This window comes from Pinus tabuliformis, chromosome 3_1 (genome assembly GCF_031772625.1).
Source record: "Pinus tabuliformis cultivar Carrire ecotype Pingquan chromosome 3_1, CPIR1, whole genome shotgun sequence".
In the NCBI taxonomy this organism is placed as follows: Eukaryota; Viridiplantae; Streptophyta; class Pinopsida; order Pinales; family Pinaceae; genus Pinus; species Pinus tabuliformis.
Window position 1 is genome coordinate 879,556,661 of NC_142301.1, and position 22,268 is coordinate 879,578,928.

Genomic DNA, 22,268 nt, shown 5'->3' on the forward strand with positions numbered 1-22,268 from the left:
ACTAAGTGGATATATAGTTTCTGCCATCACTTTTTCATAATCATTGTTTCAATCATATTGATCATCAAATCAAGTTTTCAATTCAGTTAGTCATTTGTTTCGTCATGATTAGATATTTGAAGGTTAAGGTTTCACTCCACACCTAACTAATTCTTCGCAAAGTTACTAATGGTAGTTGTGTTAGGCTTTTTAGGCGGATAGTTAGTGTACTATGGTTGTTAGGTGGAAAGGGCGTGATAGTTAGTATGTTAGGCTTGTTAGGTGGACAAGGTGTGACAGTTGGTGTGTTAGTGTTATTAGGCAGATTGTGTTAGGCTTGTTAGGCGGACATGGTGTGACAATTAGTTTGTTAGTGTTGTTAGGAAAACAGGGTGTGGTCTATTTTGAAATAGAGTTTTTAATATTTTTATTTTAAAAAAAAGTTATAACTAGTTTAGACTGAGAATATTTTTTTTCATATACATAATCTATCAAATAAAATAAAAGTTTATAAACAATTTTTCTTGTTCTATGTTAATATTACAAATTTTCAATATTGCTGATAAAATATACATTTTTAAATGAATATTATATATATATATATATATATATATATATATATATATATATATATATATATATATATATATATATGAGAAAAAAATAGAACACTTTCCATTAGAGAAAAATGTTTTACATGTTTTCCTCATTATTATTTATTCTTTCTAAGAAGCTCTTCTTTTATCATCATTCTTTAGTCCTGATGATGGATCCCATTTGGGATTTGAAACGTTGGTATAAAAATGTTCATACTGTGGATTCTCCGGTCACTGATTCAAAAGATACAAACCACAGATCTCTTAAATCCAAAATCTTGTCCCTGTACGGAGGGGATACTTGGAGTGAAATCCTTTTACTCGAAAGATTTAGAGTGAGGATAGCAAGAAGAGCTGCAGATCTGCATTTTCTTAAAAACTGTCAGGACAATAATCCTCATTATTATTTATTCTTTCTAAGAAGCTCTTCTTTTATCATCATTCTTTAGTCCTGATGATGGATCCCATTTGGGATTTGAAACATTGGTATAAAAATGTTCATACTGTGGATTCTCCGGTCACTGATTCAAAAAAAAAAAAAAAAGTTTTACATGTTCTTAGTTCTTGTCCATAGTATTCAACTGTCATTCAAAAGGAAACCAAATGCCATAATTGCTAGACTAAATACCCCCTGTTGCTACGCAAGGTAGCAATCACAATGATTCCAAATGAATTAGTCAATGTATTACCACCTATTGTCAAGAACAACAGAGAAAATAAACATCAAAATAATAAAAAGAGATATATCCTTCTATTAAACAAATGCTTTATGATAACCTTTGGAACATAAGAAAACAAAATAAAAATACTAACTAATAAAAAAAAAGCTTATATGGTAGGATACTTCATTGTTTTTCAATTAATGTTTTGAGGTGCCAGTTTCAAGGTAGAGTTTTGTGTACAAATGTTTTTGTTTATTTATAAATTACATCACATATCTTCATAAAAAGAACCACCAGGTAGCAATATCACTACTTTTGCTTCTTTATATAGATGTATTTTTTGCATATAAACTACATGCAAAAAATATAAAGGTAATGACATTAACACCACATGGCTATATTTATAGTAGAATAATTTAAATAATTAAATGTATATAAATTTCATAACTGATTTTTTATACTACTTATGTCAGTCATATCAATCACTTAATGTTTCTCTCATATCAAATATTATAATTAATGTTGAAAAATATTATAAAAATATATATTTTAAAAAAATATTTAATTATTTATATTTATCCTATGTTAAAAGTAGTATATATAATATAGGCAGTTCCTATTTCCAACCTTATTGAAATATAAATGCGGAGGAGTTGCCTTGCATTTATATTTCCCTCAAAATTGACTTTGGCATGTTAGGAGCAAGACAACTCCTATTCCCCTCGTATGTCAGACGCATTTATATTTCAATAGGATTGGAAATAGGAACTGCCTATATATATATACCTACCGTGTCAACTTAATTCTTAGAAAAATTTAGTCAATTACATCAAAAATAGCATTTTCCTTTATCTTCTTTATGACACCACTTTAGACACTGTGGATCACACCGCTTAGAATGATTTGACCATTTTGTTTCCTTCAACACAACTTGCAATCCATATATTTTAGTCGAATGGGAGAACCATATTTAGAAAAGGTCAAATTAATGAATCCATTTTTCAATGCAATGGGAGAACCACATTTGGAAAAGGTGAAATGAACGAAAAGGATTGACCATGGTTAGGTTTCCAATTACCCGTAAGTCATCCATGGTCCTACCAACACATAAATGAAATAAAATGAAGATTAAGATCTGCAAAGTTGATTTAGTAAAGTGAAAGTTGATTTAAGCAAAGATGTCTTAATTAAACTGCACATAGACTGCTACTTCCAGTCAACGTCTTTAGCCACGAATAAGCCACGAGGAAAGGTGACATATTCGTACCATAATTACTATTTGATACTCTTGTTGTTTATTGGTGTGGGAGGCACCCAACCTTCGGCATTTACGGTCAGTCAATGCCCACGTCATACATATGTAAGCAAATGATTCGGATTTCCGTGGGATGACGTGGCCTAAATATTTTAGTGCTTATAACAAAGCTTGCATAGATTAAGGTATGTTGTAGCCGTCTTTCTTGTCTTTCTTTATTTTACATTTTTTCACATCCAAAACCTCCCTTATTTATTTTACATTTTTTCACATCCAAAACCTCCTTTAGAAAGTATTTAACACTGGTTTGTCCTGCAAGAACCAACAAGTTGGTGGTACAGTTCACACAATCCAATCTACAGTTAGAAAGTTGCCGTTCTATCACTGTCAGGATAACTCTAAATGACTTTTATATTCTAAAGAAAACATTAAGCCACCATTAAAGCTTAAGTTTCCACGTCAGCAATCGATAGGAAGACCTTGTCTCTGCGACGCATAGATGTTCAGTCAATGGCGCCATAAGGACCGTATACACGTTTAAGTGATCAATCATTTCACTGCTAGCCATTTCACTGCTAGCCAGAGTACCGTATACACAAGTGTTTAGTTATTTAATACACGTGTAACCCGTATTGATATATTTTTAAACCCCAAAGCAGAATTTGCAGTCGTATCATAAGAAATATCAAGATTAATTAATCTTGGGAATGTATTTATTTTAATAGTGAGATTTTAGGTTATAAATTATTTTTGGATTTATTTATTTTTTTTCATGGTTTTTTTAAGATTTTGTAAATCTAAATCTCACATCCATATAAAATAATAGAAGTGATGAAAGTATCAAAGAAGTTTTTCGAAATCTTATATCCAATTGTCTGCGAACTTATATTGGTTTTCAAGTACTTAATAAGTTTTCCATTTTCATTTATCCTTTTCTCAATTTTATGATTCGAATTGAGCTTATGATGGATATCGATTCCAAGATATTTTGTATGAAAGAACTTTTTTCAAGTTTTTGTTGCCCTATATGAAAGTATCATAAGTGATTTTTCTAGATTTAATTATCATGACTTTAATTTTGTGAGTATTAACAATCATACTCATATTGGGGCATTCTTAGTTTCTAGCCGACATCATAATGGCTACTCACAAAAAGAAAAATATCTTTAGCATAAAGGTGAAGATTTATGACTATACCAATGATCATGGGGCCAATGAAACCTGGATCTTCCAAACACTCTTCTAGCTTATCAATGCATGTACCAAAAAGGGTAGTGATCCATACTTATGTAGGAACGCAACATAATACATATATAAACATAAACACAGAGATGAAACAAGAATAAAACTTCATTTCATTAATATCAAAAATTGAAGTATGCTTACATACAGAATGGAAATAAAGTAGCTCGGGCGATGGCAGCTTATCTTTGAGAAGGGATGTGGCAGTTATATGGCCTATTTTTTTTGGTGTGTGTTATATTCTTTCCACGACTAGCCCCACCTTTCGTTGCACAGAGCACAATGCCCCATAATTTTTTTTTGGACCCTATATTAGGTGCTCAGACCTACCTATGGTTGTGGGCATGATGGTTTTTTCCCATGGTATTTTATAGATCCGGTCAAGGGAACTATGATTATGTTCTAATCCAGGGTTAATGGATAGTGGTTTATGAATGCTTCGGCATGTATATATATGTGTTGTAACATTGAAAGGAATATAATGAAAAATCGATCTGGTAGTCCCAGTTTTGGGATCCAGGGGAAAATCTCTATGTATTTGTTTTGTGTTTCTCGCCATTGTATATTTTCTATATTTTAAGAATTCATTTACAGGTAATTTTTGTATAGGGTTAAAAGCTACATTTGGTATCAGAGTTGTTTCGTCTTCAAGGGGATGCCTTTGCTATTGAGAGGTTTTGCTTAGGTATGTGGTAGACCATGTTCAGTGGGAGATCTGCGAGATCGATTCTTGCGGTGAAAGAAGATGGCGAGCAGTAGAAAGATAGAGATTGAGAAATTTAATGGTCATAGTTTTGAATTGTGGAAACTCAAGATAGAGGATTTGTTGGTGGATAAAGATCAGTGGATCGCGGTAGATCTAGGTACTAAACCAACGAAAATGTCACTGGAAGACTGGGTGAAGTTGGATCGAAAAGCAAAGAGCACAATACGGTTGTGTATCTCAGATTCATTATTGTTGAATGTATTAGGGGAAGCTACGATGAAGGTTTTGTGGGACAAGTTAGGGAATTTGTACCAATCTAAGTCTCTAGTGAACAAATTATTCCTATGAAAAAAGTTGTATAACATGAGGATGAAGGATGCAGACTCGGTGACAGAGCATCTGAATGTCTTTAATATTGTGGTATGCCAATTGTTATCTATTGATATTAAAATTTTAAATGAAGATAAGTGCATCAATTTTTTGTATTCTCTACCAGATTCGTGGGATAGACTAGTTGTTGCAATAGGTAGCAATACAACAACCTTGAAGTTTGATGAAATAGTCTCATCCTTGCTGCCAGAGGAGATGAGATGGAAAAATATGGAGGGACAGAATGGAGATGCCTTGTCTGTACGAGGATGGTCCCAGAATATAAACAAAAATATGTTCTTTAGTGGGAGATCTAAATCTCCAGGAAAACCTGTATAGGTATTTTAGAAATGTAGAAAGGAAAGACACTTCAAAAAGGACTCTAGATCTAAAGCTCCTGAGAAAGGAAAGAGATCTGATGATTCTCCTTATGCAAAGGTGAAAACCACCTCAGATCAGGGAGAATTTTAAGAACCACCCTAAATTTATATGTATAATAAGTGGGTTAATCCCCATGATACATAAGAAAATGGGAGGCGATTTTATCAATAATATAATATGTATATATAATTTTTTTGGCGAATCTCTCACCATATTTTATTATCTTGTACCGTGATGGAGAATCATTCACTGAATTATAAAATTTTGTAAGATCTTGACAAGTCTTTTATTGAATAATAAAACATTGTGAAGTCTTGGCGAATGTTATGTTAAAGTATGAAACCACATATGATAATAAGAAAACATATTCATTAAACTGTAATATACTAACATACATGTTTGGAAAAAAGAAACATAATTTTCTCTTCCTACAAACAATGTTCCAAGTTTCAGTGGTCGTGTTTGTCAAGGTTTTTACAATACACTCTTTCATATGCTTCTATTAGTTTTGATAATATTCCACAACAAAGTTCTTGTAGGTGTTGATATTGACAACATACATGTTTGGAAAAAATAAACATAATTTTCTCTTCCTACAAACAATTTTCCAAGTTTCAGTGGCTATGTTTGTCAAGGTTCTTACAATACACTCTTTCATATGCTTCTATTAGTTTTGATAATATTCCACAACAAAGTTCTTGTAGGTGTTGATATTGACAATGAGTTTTGTAAGGTAGGAGAGATTAATCTTTTCTCTACAACTTTTGTCAAGCTACCAATTTTTTCAAGTTATCAAATTTCTTTCTTATTCCATAGACTCCAAATGCGAGATAAAAAAAAAAAAAATGCATTAAGTTTGTTTACCCCAACACACCAACATGTAGCAAGCCCGAACTATATTATATAAGAAAGTATTAGGTATCCCAAAGGCTTGAAGGGGGTATAATTGAAAGAAGTGACCATTGTGAGAATCCTTCTAATCAATATATGAATATATAAATTTAGATTTATTATTATTTTAATTGGAAATCTTCAATTAAATAATAAAATTTAAATACGTCTCTCCCAATCTAAATTTCTTATTAGCATAATTCACTACCCTCATAGGTCTCACATTTTTTAACAACATTGTAACATGTAGATTAATTTCCTTTTTGGTGAACAATCTCCACCTTTTAGGAAAATATGGGGCAGTGGCTCCGACCCCTACAGATCATTAGGACAAACTAAGAATAGCACAGAAGATAAAAGGTTGTACAAACTAGCTTATTTTCCAAACAACTAATCCAACATCAGTACCTAAACTTTTTCATTAAGATATCATATTGAGAATGTTTGAAAAATGGTGAGAAATCTTCTGCGAGGGTGATGCAGAAAGAGTGATAAGATTTCATTGTTTTGAATTCTTTTTGATAAATTAGAAAAAGTTAAAAACCAATATTAACGGAGATATTGGTATTTTTTACTAAATTTTGTGAAGTGACTAAATGTAGCTTTAACGATTCACCTTAAGATGTTTTTACAATATAATTTCCTAAGTCTGTTTAATATCTTTGTTATCATAAAAACCAACCTATATCAATCTTAACTCCACATCTACCATTCTTAGGGGGATGAAATCTATTTATCCCTCTGAGCACTTGGTAGACCCATAATTAAGATGTATCTAAGATGATAGAATTTCCCCTTTAAATAGTCTATGCTCACATGAATACCATGGGTTATCATAAACCTGGAGGTTAAAAATTACTATTAGTAATTTATAAAAAATAATAAAATTAATAATTGTTTTTTATTTTATTTTTTATTTTAACCAAGTTAAAATGTTTAACATACATTAAATTACAACATCCATTTTTACTCTTGATCCACCAAGCCCCAAGAGGGATCAAATATTTTTTCACTCTATGCTAGTTTGCATATCACGATATTTGATCCCTCTCGGGGCTTAGTAGATCCAGAGTAAAGATGGATCTATGTTGGTTTAATTCCCCCATTTAAATAGACTACATTCCATGTGAATACCATGGGTCAATACCATGTGCCATTTTTATTTTTATTAATACTAATATTAGGGTTAATAATGTTTTTTTGCATGGTATTAATAATAATCTAGCCCATGGTATTTGGCCCATAGTATTTTTCCCATAGGTTTCACCTAAATATAACGCATTTTTTGAGTGTTCGTAAATATTTTTGAGTGTTCGTAAGTATAAGGTGACTTATGGGGTAAATATAAAAAATGTTTTATTTGTTTACCATACCTCTCGTTTATTTATATTTTTATTAATTTACCATACCTCTTTTACAAATATGGTATTTGGCCCATAGGATTCACTTAAATAAAACCCCTTTTTTGAGCCTTCATAAATAGAAAGGGTTATGGACTAAATATAAAAAGAGGTTTTATTTATTTACCATACGTCTAGTTTATTTATAATTTTATTTATTTACCATACCTTATGAGTAATTATAAAAAGAGGTTTTATTTATTTACCATACCTCCACTTTATTTATATTTTTATTTGTTTACACCCTTGCATGTATATAAGGTGACTTATGGAGTAAATATAAAAAATGTTTTATTTATTTACCATACCTCTCTTTTATTTATATTTTTATTAATTGACCATACCTCTTTTATAAATATGGTATTTGGCCCATAGGATTCACTTAAATAAAACCTATTCTTGAAAATTAGGGCAAATGGAAGGTTGTAACTCCTAATTTCAAGGGCTAAATTTACCTTTTTTACCCTCTCCCTTAAAATAGGGTGGGCTATTTGAGGCGATTTGTAAAAATGTACTATGATACAAAATATTCGCCCACAAAAAATTTAAAACCCATTAATTTCGTGTAAGGGCGAACATTCGCCCCTAAAATTTTCCATGCCTCAGATGAAGGTGGGGATGTGTACTTGGCTTCTTCTTCAAGTACACATATAGATCATGAGGCATGGTTGATTGACTTAGGTGCATCCTTTCACTTCACTCCGCATGGGGAGTGGTTCTGTGAATATGAGAAATATGATGGTGGTGATGTCTTCTTAGGGGATGTCAAGAAGGCTAGAATTATCAGATGCTGAAAAATCAAGTTCAAGTTGTAAGGTGGAAGGATTAGAACACTTTCGGGTGCTATGCATATTCTTGCATTGGCCACAAATCTGATTTTTGTAAGCAAGATGGATTATACAGGTGTAAAAACAGTGCTCGAGAAAGATAACTGCAAGATGGTTCATGGAGCACTGGTATTAATGCGGGGAGTTTGGATTGGAACATTGTATAAGCTTTTGGGTAGTACTGTTATTGATGGGTGCAACAGTTCCGTGGTTTCTGAAAGTGGAGCAAAAATCTAGTCGTTTCTAGAGAAAAGACCATGTTATGGCCTCAAAGGCTTGGACATATTAGAGAGAAGCGACTTTGAATACTTCATGGTAATGGTATTGTAGAAGGTATGTCTAATTTCTCTCTAGATTTTGATTTCTGTGAACATTGTGTATAGGGGAAGAAGAATCAAGTGAGCTTTCCCTCAGTGCTAAGAGGATGAAATGGATATTAGAGCTTGTGCACAGTGATGTGTTTGAACCTGTGTCGGTTCCATCACTTGATAAGTTTGTATACTATGTATCATTTATAGATGACTTCTCAACGAATACATGGATATATTTCCTCATGAAGAAATATTAAGTCTTTGACAGGTTTAAAGAATTTAAGGCTCCGATGGAGAACTAGACAGAGAAGAAGATAATGGTCGAGAGTTCTACAAGAAAGAATTTGAAGAGTTCTATAAGAAGTGTGGTATAGCACGAAAGAAGACTACACAGCTCAACAAAACAAAGTTGTAGAAAGAATGAACAGGATGTTGATCGAAAAGGAAAGAAGCAAGCTCAGTGGTATCAGGTTAGGACAGGAATTCTAGGCAAAGGTGGTGGAGACTGCATGTTACTTGGTTAATAGATCACCTTCATCAGCATTGGCAGATAAGTCTCCACATGAGGTATGGACTTGTAAGAAACACTTTATTTCCGATATGAGGGTATTTGAATATGATGCATATGTACATGTTCCAAGGGGGAAAAGAACCAAGTTGGATAGTAAATTTGAAAGGTGCAATCTTTATTGGGTATAAGGATGGTTTAAAAAGTTATAAGCTTTGGAACCCAAAAAAAAGGAAGATTGTGTACAACCATGATGTAGTGTTTAGAGAGGTGAAATATGTTATTAAAAATGAAGTCCTACCAAAGGAACCTAAGAAGATAGAGTTTGAGCTAAAGGAGGAAGAATCAGACTTTACAGTAGAAGAGGAATCAAAAGATGAAGAGCCACAAACTCTGTTTGTGAGAAGATCATATCAAGATAGAAGGAAACCAAAAAGGTATAGTCCATCTGATTTCTATTCAAATTTTTCTTTATCTATTACTGATGATGATTCTTGAACTGTCAGGGAAGCAATAGATTCAGAGGATGGAAAACTATGGAAAGAGGTCATGGTTGACGAAATGGTATCTTTGGACAAAAATGAGGCTTGGGATATGGTGGAGTTGTCGGCTGGAAGGAAACCCTTTGGAAGAAAATGGGTGTTGAAGAAGAACATGAATGCAGAATGCAAGGTGGAGAAACACAAAGCTCGATTGGTAGCAAAAGGTTATTCCTAGGTTCTAGGAAGTGATTTTCATGATATTTTTTCTCCTGTTACCAAGGTATCTTCTATTATATTACTTTTATCTATTGTTGCTGCTTTTAATTTTGAAGTAGAACAAATGGATGTGAAGACAATATTTATTCACGGGGATATGGAAGAATAGATCTATATGAAGCAACCTGAAGGCTTGTGGTAAAGGGAAAGAAAGAATTGGTATGCAGGTTAAAAAAGTCTCTATATGGGTTAAAGTAGTCACCAAAGATGTGAAATCAAAAATTTGATACATTTATACGAGGACTTGTCTTCACCAGAATAAAAGTGGATCACTGTGTGTATTTTAAATTAATTGGTGACCATGTTATTTATATGGTCCTGTATGTGGATGATATGTTGTTAACTGGAAATGAAGAAGAAATTATCTAGGATTTGAAGACCCAATTGTCCTCAAAATTTGACATGAAGGATCTTGGTGTTACAAACTATATTCTGGGCATGGAAATTAAATGAGATTGGGAAAAAAAGGAAGCTCTAGTTAAACCAAAGGAAGTATGTTGGGACAATATTGCAAAGGTTTAATATGCATGATAGTAAACCAGCGAAGGTTCCTATTCGTGTAGGTGTAAAGTTATCTATTGAAAATTGTCCCAAGACATAAGAATAGGAATAGGACAAGTCTCGTGTTCCATACGCAAGTGCAATCGAGAGTTTGGTGTATACAATGGTATGTACTAGAGCAGACATTTCACATGCAGTGGGAGTATTGAGCAGGTTTATGTAAAAGTTAGGGAAGGAGCACTGGACAACAGTGAAGCAGGTTTTCAAGTATTTTCATGGAACTAGTGATTATGGTTTATGCTACCAAGGAAGACCAAGATTGGACATATTTTTGGACATCCGTGGTTTTGTTGATGCAGATTGGGCTGGAGATCTAGACCAAAGAAGATCTACAAGTGGGTATGTGTTTAACCTACTTGGAGGTGTAGTCAGTTGGATGAGAAAGAGATAGTTTGTAGTGACACTTTCAACTAAAGAAGCAGAATAAATGGAAACCACTCATGCAAGAAAGGAAGTAGTTTGGTTGCAGAGATTGTGTTAAAGTATGGGGTTAGTACAGTGAGCTATAAAGATAGACTGTGACAACAAAAGTGCAATTTTCTTGGCAAAGAAGCTTGCTTATCATTCAAAGACAAAGGACATTGATGTTTAGTATCACTTTATGAGGGATATGGTTGAGGAAAGAAAGGTGTTGTTGGTAAATATGGTCACTTTGAAGAATGTCACAGATGCATTGATGAAGTCTGTGAGCATTGGGAGGTTTTCATGGTGTAGAGAAACAATGGGCCTTGTAGGGCCAAACCAATGACCAAGTTCTCATGTGACCCCCTATGTGGAAAAGAAAACAAAAAAGTGGGATAATTTTGGGTGTGTATTATATTCTTTCCATGACTAGCCCTAGGTGCGGACCTACCTATGGTTTTGTGCATGGGTTTTTCACATGGTTTTGGGTATGATGGTTTTCTGCCCATAGTATCTTATAGATCTGATCAAGAGAACTACAATTATGTTCTAATCCAGGGTTAATGGATTGGGGTTTATGAATGATTCGGTATATATATATATGTGTTATAACATTGAGAAGAATATAATGAAAAATCAATTTGGTAGTCCCGGTTTTGGGATCTAGGGGAAATCTTTGTGTATTTGTTTTTTGTTTCTCACCATTGTATATTTTCTGTCTTTTAAGAATTTGTTTGTAGGTAATTTATGTATAGGTTTAAAACCTACATATTTATTATTAAGAAATAATGGAAAACACTAAACAACCAAAAATCTAACCCTAGGAGATGAAGCGCCAAAACTATGGGCCCCATTGAGGTAAATTAGTACATCAATTTCCTGGGGTCGTATCTTTGGCATACAATTTCTGTTTGATGTGCACGATACCTCGTTGGAAATATCTACTTGAGGACTATAAATTTCAACTAAAATGTTTCTCTAATCCTTATGTTTACCTGTTTTCAAAAAAAAAATCGTTTAGGACCTCAAAACCACTCCGGAAGTTCAGGACTTGAAAATTTTCCAAAAATAGTAAATTGTGCTACAATTAAGGAAATTAAATATATGAAAGAAACAATGGTGGGGGTCCATGTGGAATAGGTAGGTGGCCACAAATATCTAGTTGGATCAATCCTCCCCCCTTAGGAAACAATGCTCCTCATTGCATTGAGTGCCTCCATGAGATAGGGAAACTTCTGCTAAACTTGGTCCTTGGTGAGCGAGTTGCCTTGGTGCAAGAGTTGGTCAACTTTGACAACCCAATATAGTTGGATATTTTGTTGGTGAGTGTTCTTGATTTGTGTGCCCATGATTATATGAGTTTTGGCTTGTTCGATGCAGCTTGGGTTGAGCTATGTTGGTGTCAACTTCTCCGCTATGTTTGATTTGTCCAGCAGTGGGGGAAAGTGTGGACGCAACCGGTCCACATTGAATAATGGGTGCAGGCTAAGGAATGGTGGAATGTTGAGATCGAAATCATTTTCCCCCATAGCCTTAGTGATGTTGTAAGGCCCATATTAGAGCAGGCAAAGCTTCCAATAGGCCCCAACGAGGCACTACTTCTACTATTGGGTCCCTATAATACTAGTGATTACCCCATTACTATTGTAGTTATACGCCTTATTAATATTGTTGTGCCCCTATTTCCCCTATATTGTTATTATTGTGCCCCATAGAATCCCTCTATTGTTATTTTTGTGGCTTTATATTATTATTGTTAGGTCGGCTAGATTATATTGTGAATCCTTAGACTCCTATATATAGAAAGGAGGTTTTGTCATTTGAATCATCCAAGAATTTTTCATTTATGTAATGTAAAGGAGGTTGCCCCCTCGAAGATGCCGAATTATAAGGCACTGATCTATCTTTTCTATCTTTTCTTGAGCTGGTTTCATAACATTTAGTATCAGAGCTTTGGATTCTAGGGTTTCGCTGCTCCAAACAGGTCATCGTGGCATTTTTGCTATAAATTTTTTTCTACGATGTTTCAGAAGTTTCAAACAAAACCCATTTGAGAAGAAATCACGCTACACCTCGGGTCCGAATTTCAGAGCTTTTCGCTCTATATTTTTAGAGACATGATCTGAGGAAGTTGGTCTTTTTGCAGACTCCTAAATTACATTCCAGACAGGTGACCTGGGGAAAATCGTCATAACTTTCTCTCTGGGGATCGGATTGAAATTTCGTAAGAAGGTAAGGAAAGAGGATGGACTGTAGTTTCTTGTATACATTTTTCAGATCCAAAGGTAGAAACAGTGACTCGTGGCATGTCGTACATTTTCGCTCTAATGAACTAGTCTATAATTGACAAGTTACTGTGGGAGATTTCACATAACTCTTCCTTGGAGAATCCAATTTGGGTCAAACTTGTGGCATTGGAAAGAGGATGCAAAAGGATTCTACAGGTCGCAATTTGAGAACTGGAGGATCTTAACTTAAAGAGATACATCAGATTCAATATCAGGCTTCTACAAAGTGAAAAAAGGTGTGTAATTTTTTTAAAGTTTTTTCGTAAGCTTGGTTTGAAGGAATTCAAAGGGAATAGTAAAGCATTATTATCAGTAACTGATGCCCCGAGGAAAGAAAATGCAAACACCTAGTAAGGAACCTGAAAGCTCTAGCATGACTCATGAAGAAGAGGAAGAAATGTTACATGATGTATCAAAATTACAAGAACAAGTGCAACAAATGTCACACTCACAAAAGCTAACAGAAGCTAAGATAAATGGCGTGGAATCTAAGATAAATGGCATGGAAGATAAGATGGATGATTCAAAGATAGATTTGAAGAGAGACATGACAGATTTGAAGACAGATTTGAAGACAAACATGGCAGATTTGAAGACAGATTTGACAAATTTTCTACAGGAAATACTTACTAATGGTGAAAAGGTTGTAAAGGAAACTCATGATGTGAACAAAAGAAATGTTAATCATGATTCCATAGACTCTAATGTTGGATCAAAGACCCACCATATTCCAAAAATCGATATGAGGAAGTTTGATGGCAAGGATCCGGCCACATGGATATTACAGATGGAGCAATTCTTTGATCTCAATAATGTGCAAAACACACAAAAGGTACGTATGGAAACTTTATATTTGGAACCAAATCAGTTTGTATGGTATCAATGGCTTTGCTATCGTAAACAATTTATCACTTGGGCAATTTTTACGGAAGAATTGATAGCACATTATGAGGATACAAAAAGCAACACCTTTTTTAGCCAATTGATAAGTCTCAAACAAAAGGGTTCAATAATGGAGCACATTGAGGAATTCCAAAAATTTAGCATAAGGGTAAAATATATTCTAGAGGAGCATAGGATTGTTGTGTTCATAGGGTCTTTAAAGGATAATATCCAACATGATGTTCGCCTTTGGGAACCTGATTCATTAGAGAAGGCATTCAGGTTAGCAAGAAAAATGGAAAGCAAAATTATGGCAACCAGGAAGCATACCACTCACAACTGTAAAGATGAAAGTTTTGTTGCCCCTAGTCTTCCACAACTTATAAGGTTGACACCACAATAATTGGAAGAAAAAAAAGCAAAAGGGCTTTGTTACAGTTGCAATAGCAAATACACTAAAGGTCATAAGTGTGCTGAGAAGAAATTATTCTACATAGATTGTGAAGAGGAAGAAGAAAAGGAGCAAGAAAGGTCAAAAGAAGAGGATATACTCCAGGAACAAATCCTAGATGAAGAACAAATAAATCCGACCATATCTTGTAATGCATTGGTGGGAATTACCACTCCTCAAACCATCAAGATAGAAGGAAAAATCAAGGAGAAAAAGGTAATAATGTTGATTGATTCAGGAAGCACCCACAATTTTATTCATTGTAAGGTAGCAAAAGAATTGAATTGCTTCCTCTATCCAGCACCAGAATGTCAAGTGATGATTGCAAATGGAGGAACAATAAATTTCTCTGGAAAGTGCCATAATATCAAGCTATCCATGGGAGAATATGTATTGATGAGCCCAATGCTTTCCATTCCAATGGGAGGTGCTGATGTTGTACTAGGAATCCAATGGCTACAATCCTTGGGTACAATAGCTTTTAATTTTCAAGAACTTTCATCAAATTTTCTACGGAAGGAAAGGAATTTGAATTAAGGGGTATTGCAGGGAAACCAGGATAGATAATCAGCTATAATGGTATGACAAAGCTTCTAAAAAAGGATCAAAGAGGTGTAATTGCACAATTATGTTCACTAGATGTTTCCAAATCGGAATCATCTATTTCTCCAGATCTCCAAAAATTCTTGGACAATCATTCCAAGGTCTTTGAGACTCCCAATGGTCTCCCACCTATGCATGATCATGATCATGCTATTCATCTGATTCTAGGAAGTGTTCCTCCAAACATCAGGCCATACAGATATCCCTATGTCCAAAAGAGTGAAATTGAACATATGGTTGCAGAAATGCTAGAGGCTGGTATAATTCAACCGAGTCAAAGTTCTTTCTTTGCTCCAGCAGTATTGGTGCACAAGAAGGATGGATCATGGCACTTGTGTCTAGATTATAGGGAGCTCAACAAGCTCACTATTAAAGATAAGTTCCCCATTCCTGTCATTGATGAATTACTGGATGAATTGCATGGATCAATTTACTTCACCAAGTTGGATCTTCGTTCAGGATATCATCAAATCAGAATGAAGACTAAAGACATTCCAAAAACAACATTTAGAACTCATGAGGGTCATTATGAATTTTTGGTCATGCCTTTTGGCCTTACCAATGCACCTTCAACATTTCAAGGTTTGATGAATTCAATTTTCAAACCATTCCTTAGAAAATTTGTGTTAGTATTTTTTGATGATATACTAATCTACAACAAGTCTTGGAAGGATCATGTTGAACATGTTGACAGGGTGCTACAACTATTGGAGGAGAAATAATTATATGAAAAAAGATCCAAATGTTTCTTTGGAGTCCAGGAGGTGGAATATCTGGGTCATATTGTATCTCATGAAGGAGTTAAGGTAGACCTTAGCAAAATTAAAGCCCTTAAGGAATGGAAAATCCCCACATCCATAAAGCATATGCGAGGATTTCACAGGTGGACAGGGTATTATCGCAAGTTTGTAAAGAATTATGGGAGAATAGCAGCACATCTAACAACATTATTGAAGAAAGCTGCATTTTCATGGACTCCAGAAGCAACAAAGGCCTTTGAACATCTTAAAGAGGCAATGTGTCAAGCACCGGTCTTAGCTACACCAGACTTCACGAAAACCTTTATTGTGGAATGTGATGCTTCAGGAAATGGAATTGGTGTTGTTCTAATGCAAGATTAAAGACCCATTGCTTTTGAAAGTCGTCCAATCAAGGGAAAGTTTTTAAGCAAAGCTATTTATGAGAAGGAAATGTTGGCAATACTCCATGCACTTAAGAAATGGCGACCCTACCTAATGGGAAGACACTTCAAGGTAAAAACGGATCATGATAGCCTTAAATACTTTTTAGAAAAAAGATTATCCTCTGAAGAGCAAGTAAAAAAGGATCATGATAGCCTTAAATACTTTTTAGAACAAATATTATCCTCTGAAGAGCAACAAAAGTGGGTCACAAAGATGTTGGGTTATGACTTTGAAATCATCTACAAAAAAGGGAAGCAAAATGTGGTGGCAGATGCACTCTCAAGAAAGGATGAAGATGTGGAAGCATTGTTGTGCACCATTTCTATTATCCAACCTGATTAGATAAACGAAGCAAGGGAGGAATGGAAGAATGACGAAGAAGTGTGGGCACTTATTCAAAAGTTACAACAAGATTCCAGTACGTCTTATACATTTAGCTGGCAAAATGATTCGTTATGGTACAAAGATCGCTTATACCTCTGTAAGAATTCCCAGTTAAAACAAAAGATTCTTATGGAATTGCACACTTCTCCCTTAGGAGGGCACTCAGGATTTTTAAAAACTTACCACAGGGTTAAGAAGGAATTTTTTTGGGATGGCCTTAAATCAGATATTCAAAATTTTGTGGCGGAATGTTTGGTTTGCCAAAAAAATAAAGTTGAAACAATTAAGACACTGGGTCTATTACAACCTTTATCCATTCCAAGCCAACGTTGGGAGGAGGTTTCAATGGATTTTATCACAGGTTTACCCAAGTCTGAGGGAAAGAGTGTCATCATGGTGGTAGTTGACAGACTTACAAAGTATGCACACTTTTGTGCATTATCACATCCATTTAAAGCCAGTATAGTTTCTACTGCATTTATGGAAACAATTCAAAAGCTACATGGAAACCCAAAGATTATTGTAAGTGACAAAGATCCCATTTTCACGGGAAAGTTTTGGACAAAATTATTTTCTTGTCTTGGTACTCAGTTAGCTCATAGCTCATCTTATCATCCTCAATCTGATTGGAAAACTGAGATAGTAAACAAATGTTTGGAAGGATATCTTCGTTGCTTTGTATCTGATAAATAGACACAATGGGTCAAATGGTTGCCTCTAGCTGAATGGTGGTATAACACTTCCTCCCATACAACAACAAAAATGACCCCATTTATGGCACTTTATGGGTATCAACCACCATCCGTCACATCATATTTAAGAGAAAATTCTAAGGTTTAGGCAGTGGAACATCACATCGAACATCAACAACAAGTCCTCCAACTCCTAAAGGATAACCTCGTGTTGGCACATAATAGAATGAAACAATAGGCAGATCAACATCGTAGTGAAAGAAGTTTTGATGTAGGTGATTGGGTATTCCTACGGCTACAACCATATAAGAAAATGTCCCTCAAGCAAGCTAATAAGGATAATAAATTATCGCCAAAGTATTATGGTCCGTACAAGGTGTTGCAAAAGATTGGTACTATGGCATACAAATTGGAGCTTCCTGCAGCTTCTCAATTGCAACCAGTTTTCCATGTTTCATGTTTAAAGAAGGTTATAGGCGACAAGCTCCTAGTTCAAGCAATATTGCCAGAACTTGACGAGGAAGGAAAAATTATATTGGAACCGGAAGCAGTCACAAAAACAAGAACTCGACAGCTACGAAATCGATCAATTTTAGAGTATCTTATCAAGTGGAAGAACTTATCCGCTAAAGATTCCACATGGGAGGATGAGAATTTTATGCAGAAGTATCCAGAACTACTTAAGCGTTGAGTACAATACTTTTTTGAAGGAGAGGGGCATGGTGGGTCCCTATAATACTAGTGATTACCCCATTACTATTGTAGTTATACCCCTTATTAATATTGTTGTGCCCCTATTGCCCCCATATTGTTATTATTGTGCCCCATAGAATCCCTCTATTGTTATTTTTGTGGCTTTATATTATTATTGTTAGGTCGGCTAGATTATATTGTGACTCCTTAGACTCCTATATATAGAAAGGAGGTTTTGTCATTTGAATCATCCAAGAATTGTTCATTTATGTAATGTAAAGGAGGTTGCCCCCTCGAAGAGGCTGAATTATAAGGCATTGATATATCTTTTCTATCTTTTCTTGAGTTGGTTTCATAACATCTACAAATGTAACCAAACTTTGTCACCCACTTGAAACTTGTGTGGCACTCGATGCTGGTCATGATGTTCTTTGTACTTAGCCTTTTCTCTATTTGATATGTCATGGACCTACTGGCAGATGTGTTGAATGCGCTCAATGAAGTTGTTAGATCTAACGACTTCGGACTTGACATGAGAAGAATCTACCTGAGTAGATGCAAGTGGTATGGCATCATCAATGAGACATAGTGGCTAGAATCCTAGTCCCACCTGAAAGGGTTTGTCGCTAGTTGAGCTGTGGAGAGCTATGTTGTAGTTGTACTAGATATAGGGGAGGCCTTTGTCCCATGTGCATGGATGCTTCAATTTGTACATGCGCAGGATATGCACGATCATCCTATTGACAACCTTTATCTGGCCATCAATTTGGGGCTGGAAGGTCGCAGGCTTAGTGAGCTTGGTATCTAACAATGACTAGAGGCCTGACTAGAATGCACTTAGGAACTAGCTGTCCCGATTTGAGATAATGGATTGTGGGATCCCAAAGTGTACCCACATGTTCAAAGAAGAGTTTGGCAGTGGCTTCTATTGTGATATGCTTCTTACAGGCCATCGGAATGGCCATCTTGGAGAATCCGTTGACGACCATGAAAGAACAGTCATTGCCATGATTGGTAGAAGGAAGGCCCAACATGTAATCCATGGAGACGGATTCGGGGTCGGTTAAGAGTAGGAAAAGGAGTATACAAACCTTTGTTCTTGACTGTAGGTTTGGAAATGGCATAAGAAATGCAGGATCTGATGCACTTACCAACATCCTATCGAAGGTTTGGCCAATAAAAATACTTCTGCAACACTGCCACTATATTTTCTATCCCAAAATGTCGAGTGTCTTGGTTGTAGTTCACCTCCCAAATAATCTTGGAATGCTTGCTTGAAGGAACATAGAGGTGTCCTAGGTGGAAAAATAATGCGCCTTGGAGGTGAAATTCTGGAACTTACTTACCTTCTAGGAGCATCTGATATATGGTTTTTAATTCTGGACCACTCTTGTAAATATCTGTCCATTTCGAAGTCTCGTGTCCACAAGAGTCGAGCACAGTGGTCAGCACCATGACCGATGGTCGATTGAGCCAGTTTGCAACATTATTGGTGCTTCCCTTCTTGTAATTAATGTTCAAATAGAATTGTTGCAAGTATGTGGACCATTTTAGATGGCAATCGTTCTACAACTTTCCTTCTATATGTATGAACTGTAGGGGTTGGTGGTTTGTGTGGATGACCATTTCCTTCCCTAGAATGTAATGCTTCCATTGTCAGTAGGCCTGCATAATGGAATACATTCTTTTTCATAGGTGGGATACTTCCAGATTGTGTCTGAAAGTGTATCACTGTGATATACCACTGAATGCCCCTATTGAGTAAGAAATGCACCAATAGCATAGTCGGAGGCATCTGTCTCAATCTCAAATGGTTGTTGCAGCTCTGGTAATGTGAGCACTAGTGTAGAGTAGAGGAAATGCTTCAACTCAACAAACGCCTTCTATTTGGATTCAAACCAAAATAAATTTTCTTTTGTTCCACTCTTGGTGACTTGAATGAAAGGCCAAGTGATATGAGAGAACCCTGACGTGAACCTGCGATAGAAATTGGAAAGATGCTGAAAGATATGGAGCTCTATTAAAATGAACTGAAAAATAACCTTCCAACATATTTAACCATTTATCTACGATGTCTAGATCTATCTAGCCTTCAAATATGGGAATGTCAAAGTTGGCTTCTATCTTGAAGGGAGTGGTGCCTCTAGAGTGGATGTTGGATGAAGATTTGCTGCCTGTGGGCATTTTCCAAAGGATCTGGGCAAAGTGTTCCATCATCACGTTCCTCTGTTGCTTGAGGACTTCTTCAAGCAATATTTTGAAGGGATCTCCTGCTCCCTCATATTTATTTTCTTTTTCCATGGGAGGTCATTGGGGTTTGCGAGGTTGGCCTTGCAAAGGTTAAACTAGTTCGAGCCCTAACTCCTTACACCCTGACCTCGTTGGGGACATGTAAAGAAAAACATAGAAAGAGTAGACTGCTCTAATACCACTTATCCAGACTTATGAAAGAACACAACATAATACATATATAAACATAAACACAAAGATGCAACAGAAATAAAACTTCGTTTCATTAATATCAAGAACTGAAATATGCTTGCATACAGAATGGAAATAAACTAGCTTGAGCGATGGTAATTTATCTCTTAGAAGAGATGTGGCGGCTACATGCCTCTGAACTGTGTCACAATGAGGCTCAAAGGCCTATTTATTATTGAGAAACAATGAAAATCCCTAAACAACCAAAAACCTAACCCTAGGAGATGAAGCTCCAAAACTATGGGCCATGTTGGGGTAAATTGGTACATCAATTTCCTAGGGTCGTGACTTTGGCATACGATCTCCATTTGATGCACATGATACCTCGTTATAAATATCTATCTAAGGACTATAAATTTTGACTGCAAATGTGCATTTGACTCACATTTGCTTGTTTTCCAAAAAAATGTCATTTAGAGCCTCAAAACGGCTTCGAAATTTTAGGATCCAAAAAACTGCCAAAAATAGTAAACTCTGCTACAATTAAGGAAAATAAAAAACTAAAATAAACAATGGTGGGGGTCCAAGTGGAATAAGCAGGTGGCCACCAATATCCACCTGGATCAGGTATGGGATGAGGGGCACCCTTGCTTGACTCTAATATTGCATTTATTTCTTCTAACCAAGCCTTAGTGGTCCCAAACTTGGAAATAAAATTCTCACACAACATTATCACAACAACCCTCAACAAGAGAGGAACCATTACCTTTTCCAACGTATTTCACTATTTTGTCCTGGGAGCAATGTCCAAAAAAATTCTAAAGTCAATAAAACAATAGAAGAGAAATTTTTTATTATTGGAGCATTCCTTTGCAATGATCCTCAGAGAAGAAAGGTGGCCCACAACTGAATGAGTTCTCCTAAATCTAGGTTACCCATTAGCTCTTTTACAATTTCTTTTTAGCCATAGGCCAATATTCTTTTCCAAAATAATTTTACATAGTTTAGCTAAAATCTGGCTAATCATAATGTTCCTATAATTAGGGGGAATGCTTTTGTCCTCACTTTTTCAAGATAGGAACAATAAGGCTTTGTGTCAAAGGCTTAGGGAAGCCTTGCTTCATTTCCAAATTGAAGAGCTTGTTTATGTGTGGGATGAAGATACACCATCCCATTTTAAAAAAACTTAGCTTGGTAGCCTTCAACATCCTTATCTTTCCCATTAGTGATCCCCTTAACCCTAATCCCATTGTCTTCTAGAAAAAACATATCAATCTCCACAGGGGAATTCAAAATGGTGTGCATGGTATTAGGGGATTCATAAAGGATTTTAAGATAAAAATTATAGTTCTTCAAGGGAATCAAATTATTTTCTTTAGTTTATGAATTAAAATTTACATCAAAAACTTTCTAGGATCAAATTTAGATAAGTTTAGCGGTTGTTTTTACTTTCTATTTATATAATACATTTCCTTCCTTTTAACAAGAGCTTTGTTTTTATTTATATTATCAAGTTTTAAATATTCATTAGAAGTACCCTTAGTTTCCTTTATAGTGATTCTACAATTATTATCATATTGAAGGTTGGTAGTTCTATTATTATTTTTATATGACATCTCGATAGAGAACCTACTAATAGAAGTGAAGAGGGTTGTAGTAAAATTATGATAAAGGTTTTTGATGTTATACTTATAATTTAAGAGGTTTAAATCCCTATTTAGATCCTTTAAGAAGATATCACTTTTACTTTTATCGAAAAATAGGTGCCTTTGATTCTCACAATTCTCTTGCAAGTTTCTTTTGTGCATGTAAAAGTTTAGAG

At 35.2% G+C, this 22,268-nt stretch overlaps 1 protein-coding gene across 1 annotated transcript in view; it reads right to left on the bottom strand.

Annotated features, from left to right (window-relative positions):
• LOC149190404 (L-type lectin-domain containing receptor kinase S.4-like) overlaps nt 1-19,480 on the bottom strand; it is a 55,376-nt gene extending 35,896 nt beyond the window's left edge. Inside the window, exon 1 of the mRNA XM_089410502.1 lies at nt 19,372-19,480. Within this exon, the coding sequence (XP_089266628.1) occupies nt 19,372-19,480 (109 nt within the window). The remainder of the gene's footprint in view (nt 1-19,371) is intronic.
• Nucleotides 19,481-22,268: the final 2,788 nt, after the last annotated feature.